The sequence below is a fragment of the Ictidomys tridecemlineatus genome, chromosome X (assembly GCF_052094955.1).
Source record: "Ictidomys tridecemlineatus isolate mIctTri1 chromosome X, mIctTri1.hap1, whole genome shotgun sequence".
NCBI lineage: Eukaryota > Metazoa > Chordata > Mammalia > Rodentia > Sciuridae > Ictidomys > Ictidomys tridecemlineatus.
Genome location: NC_135493.1, coordinates 15,651,870 through 15,662,029, shown reverse-complemented (window position 1 = coordinate 15,662,029; position 10,160 = coordinate 15,651,870). Strand labels below are relative to the sequence as shown.

The following is a 10,160-nucleotide window of genomic DNA, read 5'->3' as shown; positions in this document are numbered from 1 at the left end:
GTATATTTGTTGGTCAATTTAAGATCTTTAGGTGGTCCATAAAGGGAATGATGGGACATGAGTTAAATTTTATCCTGAAATTCATAAATACTGAATTGGTTATTAAGCTTTCTAAAGAATTGATGGGATGGATAGGCTTTTTTTCTGAAACTGGTATAAACCCCATGCTAATTTACTTGGGGCTGTCATTCAACTTAGCTTCCTAACACAAATGTTACCATTTAGGTGCCAACATCCATTAGCCAAATGTATATTTAATAAGCTGGGTATGGTGATGCACACCGATAATCTGACTTGGGAGGCCCAGGCAGGATCACACGTTCAAGGTCAGTTTAGACAATAAAACAAAAACAAAAAGACTGAAGATGCAGCTCAGTGGTAAAGCACATATGGGTCAACAGCATCACTAAGACTTTGGTCAAAAGTGCTTTGGATTCATTGCTACAACCTTTTCCTCTTGATATTTAAAAGCAAATCAGAGGTAAAAGAAATAATTTAATAATTATTAGTTAGTCTCCAATTCGATTGCTCCCACTAAATTTAGGGGGTGAAAATTAAATGAAATCATCTGAATTTCCTCATTGTATTAATTACTTTGATGTAAATCTAAGTTTACTCCCCAATAAAGACAGCTACCTAGTTGCAGAAGCTGGCCAAATCAGTGACTCAACATATCAAGTGCCAGAAGTATATCAAAACTAATGTAAGTGGGACTTTTTCTTTTTAAAGAAAAACACTCCAAAGCCTAAATAATTTGTAATTTCAAAAAGTTTTTTTAAAAACAGGAAAAAAGAACCCACTGCCACAAAAAAAGATGCACGGTTTAAGTTTTATTGTCTCAATACAAAACATTCCAAAAAGTGAAAATGATCTATAATACCTAAGTTCTATATTCAACTACCAGTCAAATAAGGAAAACATTTATCATTCCGTTTCTTTTACAACCAATATAAAGTAAAATGAATCAAGACTAACTCTTTTACTAATGGAAAAACTAAGCCTTAGTTATCTGTTAAAAAAGTATCTGGTAATTTAAGCATACTCCTTACTCTGAATTTAGTATTCATACTACAATTAGTCTATTCTACACTGTCTTCAAGAAATCTAACTAAAATCTCAAGAGCCAAAAAAGTCCTCACAGAAGCACCAACTCAAGTAATTAGATTATGGAAGACTTGAGCTAAGATAGCTATTCAAGTGCAACTACTTAATTGGTCAGTATCCTCATGGTCTATGACTTAGGAATGTGACCAATGAGGGTTAAAATTTATTTTCCTGAATCACAGTTGTTAAATGTGATAGTATTATACTATGCAAAAACTCTCAGAAGTTGAGTTGCTTCCTCTAATGCAACAACTCTGTTTTGAGAACATTAATACTTAAAATATTGGCTCTAGTTTCCAAAGCAATAAACTGGTTTTACCATGATTTGTTTCCAAGAATGGGAGCTGTGGGTAAAGTAAGCTTATAAAACGATACAATAACCAAGTGACCAATTTGTTTCCAGTTTCAAGTGTGCTTTCCACCATTCTAGCAATGTTTCCAGTTGTTACGTTCATTTTCCCCATGTTACTCCTTGCTTTAGTTTTGCTGTAAAACTGAACCCTCATTCCTGATAAGCTAATGCCAGAATAAGTTTCATTTGCTGGAAAAAAAAAATCAAGATATTACTTGAAAGAGAGTTACAAGTTACCACTTAATGCCTATCATGATTCAACTTTTTTTTTTTTTTTTTTGCAGTGTTAGGGATGAACCCAGGGCCTTCAGGCATGCTAGGCAGGTGCTCTACAACTGAGCTACATCCTCAGCCCCTAACTCAACTTTCTGAAATTCAGTGATACTTAATTCTAAATTGCAGAGTTGCTTCAGCTGATCAAAATGAAAGCCAAAGCTATAAACTCTACATAAATAGCCACAAGAACTTCCTGAGTACCTCCACTTGCCAATTTCTTTGTTTCCCTTTCTCCATTTGGTCAATTTTAAGTAACTACCACTCCCTAGTTAAGAGTGTTAACCAACACTAATGCCTTCCTCAGATCCACAAGAACCCTTGAAGACAAAAATCTATTGCCTGCACCAAACCAATTCTGATGAGCACTGCTTATGCGACTGCTGTGACTGATCGACAATCAGCATTCTTCTGCTTCAACAACTCTGTAAAAAAGCATGGGATCAAGTTACAAGGTAAAGCATTTGTTTTATACTGCATAGTACCCCACTCCCCCCACCATTCCTAAATACATGCTTTTTCTTGTAATTGATATCAATAACTCTCCATTTAGTCAGTTTGTATTATGGCTATACAAATAAGCAAGCACTGAGAAAATTCACTGAAGCCCAAACTTCATGTAAAGTCTGCTCACATACCAAAGTATTACCTGTATACACAGATCCTGTCAAGAGAACTCTTGCAATATGAAGAGAGATTTGCAATTGGTTTTAAATAGCCAAGAATACTGCATGACTAATAGTATATTACTGGAAATATACCTATATAACCTCCCTCTACATTCAAAATTGATGTGCCAGGGCTGGGGATGTGGCTCAAGCGGTAGCGCGCTTGCCTGGCATGCGTGCGGCCTGGGTTCAATCCTCAGCACCACATACAAACAAAGATGTTGTGTCCGCCAAAAACTAAAAAATAAATATTAAAATTCTCTCTTTAAAAAAAAAATGGATGTGCCAGATAACACACGTTAAATAATCTAACCTAATTTCCAAGAGTTGTATATTATCCCCTTTTGCAGATGAAGTGTGAATCAGGGAAAAAAAAAAAAACTTGCCAACACCACAGCTAGACAGTGGCAAAGCTACAAATACTATTTAAACCTTGAAAGGCCAGTGCTTTCAAAACTTACCTTAGCATTTGATTTCTCCTGCTGCCAGCTTTATCTACTGTGAATAAATCAGCACTCCATGACCACAATGACCATAAGTCCTCAACCTGCAAAAATTAGACAGATGAAAACTAGTTATCTCTCTTAAGGAAATTCTTTAAAACTTGCCTATAACTGCCCTCTTTCCAGAAAGGCAAGTTCAGACTTGCAGTTTAATGTATTTCATATTCTACTAGTTCTCTTAAGTAGTGGAAGATTCACTGGCTTGGGATGGACTGGAATGGCTTAAATGGTTAAGTTGCATGGCTTATGGATTCTCATTCTGTTCCAATGGTGCACTGCCACGTTAAATCCATAAGTTGAACGGACAAAACATTTATTTGAAGGAATAAGTGCGTATAAGGATTTTTAGTTGGAGGTCTTCAAGTTTACTATATTCAAGAGCATCTTTTTCAACTTCATGGCTGGACCTGGGTCATGCTGCCTCAGGTTTTGCTTTTTAAAGACCACTTGCAATAGATTTTCTCCATACAGTGTAGTTTCATAGAACTAAAAACAAGTCAGGCATCCAACTAAAGGTCAAGTTTGCAATGGCTTACAGGGGTAAGAGAGGGGACCCCAAACCTAAGCCATTTCTTATATTGACTAAGACTAATTTGAAAAAAAAAATGTTAAAAACATATGAAGCATGTTTAAAGGTCTTCATCAAAAATACTTTAAAAAATACCCCCTCCCAAGCCCCAGATTGGTACTGGTAAACAGCTGTATTAAGGCCTTTAAGTGTCACACATGCTTAAAAAAAAAAAAATCCAAGTGTTGAATTTGGAGGACTTCTAATATGCTATTGAACATTTGCTTTTCCAAAAGGTTTTTTTTTTTTTTTAATCTAGAAGGCACATTTCCATTGCCATGAGGTACAGTATGTTTCACTGTACTATGAGGAAGGTAAGTGTTCAATTTCGACTTAGACGGAAAAACTAGTTTGCTTTGCTTACCATCTTTGCTGTTTCACAGGCATTTGGTGCTTTAAATCTGATGTGGAATGCTGATAGATTCACTTTTTAGAAGTCATAAGCCTTTAGGAAGTTGGAGATAACTTCATTGCTTATCTATTTTCTCCTTTGCAATCAAGCTGTTCCTTTAAAAGTGAGACACTACAGAGTTGCAAAAATTTGAAACAGTAAGAGCAAGCATCGTTTGCAGCTTCATGGTTGGTTTTGGCCAAACTTTTTATTTAGTATTCTGTAGTTGTTTAACACACACTTAAATGGTCTTATTGGGGGAGGGGAAAAGGGAGGTTCTTGCGGATTCCCAAGGAAATGTCAGAAAGGCAAAATATGGCCAGCATTATCCATTTGGTTTTTTTTTGGGGGGGGGAAGGGGGATTTACTGGGTGAATAGCACTTTCCTTACATAGATATCTGATCTCAGGTTTTGTATACTGAGAACATTGAGATTTCAGTTGGAAGACACCCTGAAATCCTAAGAGTAGCATACCCCAACCACCCCCTATTAGCTAGCTTCTTTGTATAGGCAGAACGATTCATCTCTCAGTGGAGATCAATGGACATCTAGATGGCTAGATGTTTGTGGAAGATCTTAGAATTGCTTGCCTCATTTACTGGGTAAAACTGGATAGGAAGTGGCCTTTAGGGACACTTTAACTTGGAAAATACAACACTAGTACAACAAGTCTTACACACTTAACATTTGCTTGTTGAAAGCAACTCAAAATCAAATGAAATTAAACATGTTTTACTTTTTTTCCCTCACAAGAACATAAAAAATTAAGAAGGGGAACTTAACAGGAAATTTAAAAAAGGTAACACAATTTTTCCTTTTAGTAGTCCTTGGGTAGTTATGACAGAATGGTTTCCACTTTTTGTTTGTTTCTTTGAACGGGGAATTTTGGTCCAAAGTTTTGTTTTGTTTCTAGTATCTGCTTCTGCCTCCCCCTCTATCAGATCGGCTTCCTCCACGGCCACCACCTCTTGGTGCTCCGCGGCTTGAACTGCTGTAGGAATCACGTGGAGGAGGGTACCCCCTTTCCATAGAAGGGGGAAGCCCTCGTTCTTGTCTGCCAACCCGATCACGACCACTTGAGTAGAGATCACTTCGGCTGCTTGAGTAACTGTCTCGACTTCCACCATATCCGTCACGTGAGCTGCTGTAATCATCATAGCGACTGCTTCCACCATAAGATGGCGGGGGCCCTCGTGTAGGTGGAGCACTACGTGAGTTACCTGCAGGGTCAATGGTCAGGTAATATGGCAACACTATAAATTGTATATATACAACATTTAAATCTGAATTTACAGAATTCTTGTATTAAAAGTTTACTTTCTCAACTGGGAGGTTTTAAACTCTACCATTGCTGGCCATAACAAGGATTTGCTCATCTGCTGAAATACGGAAATGGATTGATTTTAATGTTTGTTTGAAAAGACTGAAGACGGTGTGTGTATTTCAAGAGGATATTCCAGCTTGTTATTTTATAGTAGACACTCAGCCACTTTCCAGTGATAAGTTGCAATTTTGAACTGTAGAGTTTCCTTCATATTGCAATGGTAAACATTTGATCTTGTTAATAAAATTTTTAAATTGTATTTTCACTGTTGGGGGAAAACACATAAGGCTGCCAATTTAAGCAAGCAAAATCCCCTCCAAAGCAAGCGAACAGCCTCAAAAGAAAAAAAAAACTTAGGAAAGAACAAAAGCCCCTCACAAAACTAGGAAAAGCCCAGCTGATAGTTAACCCTTTAAAAAAAAGCAAGCAAACGTCCCTTTAAAAGCAAGCACCACGCAGCCTATTAAACTGGCTCATGAACCTAAAAACTCAAGCTGCTGAAACTCAAGACTCTTAACAGTATCTTACCATAACTCTCATATGAATCTCTGTAGGAACCTCCACTTGGATGATCTGAATAATCACGATCACGACCATATCCATCTCTATCACTAAATTAAAGAGAAAAACCTTTAAGTCCCAGAGCACCAACTTTTACAATAAAATACTATACTTGAGCCACAGAAGTACTCACTTACCTATAGCCTCTTGATGGATAGTCATCACGTGAACTGGAATGACCATAATCACGGTAAGTATAATCTCTTGGAGGTGGTGCATAATCTCTTGTGTCACGAGAACTTGGGTAATCTCTGCTTGAATAGCTATAGAAACAAAAGTAATTTGGTCTATGCTTTTGATGAGCTCTCCTTTAACCTTAATTAATGAAAAAACTGCACTTTTTTGTGTTACCTGTCTTTAGTAGAATATCCATCATCTCTTGGGGACAAATAAACATCTCTACGAGAGGGCAGGGGTTCCCTTCGAGGTGGGCCTCCATAACTATCTCTTCCACGTGATACAGGAGCTTAAGGAAAAATAATAATTTTTTAAAATGTAGCCTGGTAAAAGTTAAATAAAATGTGAACTTATATTCAGACAATGAAAAGTAGTGACTTAAACATAATACGTACACAGATCAAGAAATGTTATTCACATCTTTTGAGTACTCATTAGCTTCATGTTACCAGATCACCTGGAATTCCTGAACAAGTCTTAAGGGTCATTTTTAAGAGTTACTTCTTAATTCTTAGTGCTATGGTGATAGCACAGATTGTTATGCATGCAACATTTACCTCTTCCTCCCATTCCACTGCTGCTGCGAACTGGTCCTGAAGGAGCTGATCTTTTAGGAGGAGGACCCCCACTTCTTGGTGGTGGTCCTCTTTTTACTGGAAGAGGTCCCCTGGAAGAACTCATGTTAAAATGCATGGAATAACCACCATCATCTACATTAGAAAGGAGAAAAAAATATGTTAACACAAGAATTTAAAAAACAAAACAAAACAAAGAATTCTATGATTTGATGATACTACCTTCTCTTTATCTTTTCTCTTTGAGGGGTCTAACTTATATTTTCAATTGCACAATGTCAAGCATGAAGTCATGTAGACTGGGAAAATAAGGAAAATGAAGGGTAGTCTCTAAAGTTATTTCAAAGAAAACCATTGTTTTGCTTTCATATGCTCAATGTATCAAACTGAATCTTGAAAAAGATTTTCTAAGTACTTTTCTAACACATTAAGTAATAAGCTAAGAAATATGTGATCTATCATTTAAATCAACAGTCATTTAACTTAGGACACCTTCCATGTTTTCCTTTTGAGTCATTATCACTTCAAGAGGTAAGCATATATTCTTAATTTCAAAGGCGAGAGAGCCTTTCAACAAGGGCTTAAAGTATACACTATCGTTCTTATACACCAAGCTAAAGATCCACCTAAATTATTACCCATGTGCCCTCCACGAGAGGGAGGTCCCCTAGTTCCTCCACTTCCTCCTCTTCCTCCTCTAAGACCTCTGGGAGGGCCTCTGCTTCTTGGAGGTGGAGGTGGGCCACGTCTACCACTTTCAAATGATGGTTTGGTAGCTTGTTCCACCTTGATGGCTTTTCCATCTAAGGACTTTAAACAACAAAAATCAAAATGGTTAAATTGTATCATTTTAAAAGAACTTACAGATCCACTATATACTATTGACACCAAAATACAGTGTTGTTAATTTTGTTCATCAATTAGTCTAAGTAAAATCCTAGAAGTAGTAATTCTAAGAATGACTTTTCCACTTACTTAAAATGTCTACCCAGTCATTGAGAATACAAAACATAAAGTAAACTCAGTGCACTTGGTAAAATTTAAAGCAATGCTAGGTAGGTATATCAGCTCATTTTCAAAACTAATAACCAGATTAGGTGCAGTGGCACATTGCCTATAATCCCAGCAACTCCAGGTTAACTCAGGAAGCTGAAGCAGGATAGCAAGCTAAGGCCAGCCTCAGCAACTTGGTGAGACCTTGTTTCAAAAAATAAAAAGGAACCAGGAATCGTGTCACATGTCTGTAATCCTAGCAGCTCAGGAGGCTGAGGCAAGAGGATTGAGTTCAAAGCCAGCCTCAGCAATTTATGGAGGCCCTAAGCAACTAGTGAGACCCTGTCTCAAAATAAAATATACAAAGAACTGGGGATGTGGCTCAGTGGTAAAGCACCCCTGGGTTCAATCCCCAGTAGCCCCCACCTAAAAAAAAAAACAAAAGCAAAAGTAATAACCAATGCTAAAAGCCAAGCCATCAAGCTAAGGTTTAGGGATCCCAAGATAAAATACAGTGCTTATCTGTAACATTACATGCTACTGTGAACTGAGAAACACTTAAGAGCACAATCCAGGGTTGGGGATGTAACTCAAGGTGGGGCACTTGACTAGCATGCATAAATCCAATCCAAGGGGGAAGAAAAGGGTACAATCTATAATTTGTCTACAACATTTGACCCTGGAATTTCATAATATGCTTCAGTTGAGCATGTCGCTCAGTGGTAGAGCACTTGTTTGGCATGCCTAGCACCACAAAAAAAAAAAAGAAAGAAAAAAGAAAAAAAAAACCACCTCATGATATACTTCAAAAGAGTACTACAAATTGGCTATGGTGAGAAGATCTTGGAGAGGTATATATTCAAAACCAAAATAATTCAAGAGCTTCCCTGAACCACAGTTGGGATTGCACATGCTATTTTATGCACTAGGATACATGGTATTCATTGTGCAATCTCACCTTTCCATTCATGTCTCTGGCTGCATCCTTAGCATCTGCTGGACTTTCAAAGGTGACAAAGGCAAATCCTCTTGATTTGTTGGTTTCACGATCTTTCATCAAGAGCACTTTAACAAAGTTTAAGAAAAAGTGTCACTAATTCGAATCAAACAATGAAACTAACTACCTACTTGAGGAGAAAGCTCAGAACTTCTTAGAGGACAAAAATACATCATGTCAGATGATCAATGTAATCAAATTCATCACAGCTTATCTTTTAATTATAATATCCCAGCATGTACTTTCATATAACTCACCTTCCACTATTCGTCCATATTTGCCAAATACTGCTTCAAGGGCTTTCTCATTTGTTTCCGTATTAAGCCCACCAATGAAGAGCTTTCCTGGACGATCTGCTTCAACCATTTTTCCCCCCTGGTGAGTCTGCTGAAAAAGAATAGTATTACCTCCCAGAAGAAGTTCCCCAAGTTTATGGGACATCTTTAAATGTGGTTTGGATTGGTTTACTAAAACCTTTATTCTTTAATAACTAAAGACAACGATAAGCTTCCAACACAGTAGGAAGCCAATTTAAACTAAGTGGTAATAGTGCAATTTTACATTAAAGTAGTTGAAAGGGCCGACACAAAGTTCACTTTCACCCTAATCTTCCTTGGCTGTTTTTAAGGAGTTAACAGGTACTTAACATTTGAAAAAGCCAATTTTAGTTTTAATCCTAGGTCTGATGCCTTCTACAGATTCAATCACACCCCTCCCAGTGATGGATTTTAAGACTAATGGCTAGTTCAAGGTCACTAACCAGACGGCAAGACTTCAACACCAAACCCTCATTCAAGGGCTCCCTGTTCTTTTATTAGTATGTTAGTAAATCTAAGCAGATATCTTTTAAGTTTGCGCCAAGTTCCGCCTCATCTCCACCAGCCCCCACCCGCCAAAAAGGTTACTGCCTAAGGGAGAAATAAAGGCAAAGTGTCAACATCATTTCATATTAAATAACAGCACACAGAAGCGCACACTGTAACACTCAACACGCTACAATTGCGACGGAACCCAATTAAGACTAGTCATTAAAAACCGCGTGGAAACGACAAAATGGCGACACTTGGATTCAGCCCAGAGCAACTGACACTGGTCAGGAAACTTTTACCATCAACACTGGCTGGGAAAATTCCAAGGGCTTCCTCTCCAGGGCTGCCAATTAACAAGGAAGCCGCATGGAAGTCCACATGCCATCGTTAGCGTCAGCGCCATCCCAATGCAGGTACCGCGGTGGCGCGGTCGCTCCGCGTCCCGCTCAAGCTACAAAACGCCGACCTCCGCCTCCGCCCCCGCCCCCGCCCCAGTAGGCAACGGCCAAACTTTCACGAGAGACATACAATGAAACGAACCCCCTAACGTGTTTTCCTTTGACCGACCCCCCCCTGCTTTATTTAAATAGGTCGGCACCTTTGGGTGTCTTAAAATGGCGCCCGCCACCCTCATCTCCAGGGAGATAATCCCAAGTTCTAACAAGGGAAGAACGTAGGAAACAACGAACCAAGGAAAGGAGACACGTACCGGAGGGGTGGCGACGGTCTCAAGCTCCTACGAGCTCGCCGAGTGGGCCTTCCAAGCAGCTCAACACGACTGACAGCTGCTGGACCCAGGAACGGAACACAGAAGCCGCTAGGACTACTGCGCAACGAGGGCGAACAAAGGAGACAGCAAACTTT

General features: G+C 38.6%; 1 protein-coding gene and 1 non-coding gene across 2 annotated transcripts; both read right to left on the bottom strand.

Moving 5' to 3' along the window:
• Window positions 1–4,576: 4,576 nt before the first annotated feature.
• On the bottom strand, window positions 4,577–10,155 carry Rbmx (RNA binding motif protein X-linked). The gene is made up of 9 exons (XM_021726283.3): window positions 10,006–10,155; window positions 8,745–8,871; window positions 8,449–8,555; window positions 7,136–7,307; window positions 6,480–6,632; window positions 6,097–6,211; window positions 5,883–6,008; window positions 5,713–5,795; window positions 4,577–5,080 (listed from the first exon to the last, which is right to left on the bottom strand). The coding sequence occupies exons 2-9, from the start codon at window positions 8,851–8,853 to the stop codon at window positions 4,770–4,772; spliced, it is 1,176 nt and encodes a 391-aa protein (XP_021581958.1). The 5' UTR covers window positions 8,854–8,871; window positions 10,006–10,155; the 3' UTR covers window positions 4,577–4,769.
• LOC120891032 (small nucleolar RNA SNORD61) lies at window positions 8,628–8,697 on the bottom strand. The gene has a single exon (XR_005735471.1). It is a non-coding gene; the product is annotated as a small nucleolar RNA SNORD61 (small nucleolar RNA).
• Window positions 10,156–10,160: the final 5 nt, after the last annotated feature.

Excerpts from the sequence above, each read along its gene's own strand:
- Rbmx (XM_021726283.3), bottom strand. The coding sequence starts at position 8,853 with ATGGTTGAAGCAGATCGTCCAGGAAAGCTCTTCATTGGTGGGCTTAAT. Across the intron at positions 6,009-6,096 it reads GGATATTCTACTAAAGACAG|CTATTCAAGCAGAGATTACC; the intron begins GTAACACAAAAA and ends TTGTTTCTATAG. Across the intron at positions 5,081-5,712 it reads AGATTCATATGAGAGTTATG|GTAACTCACGTAGTGCTCCA; the intron begins GTAAGATACTGT and ends TTGACCCTGCAG.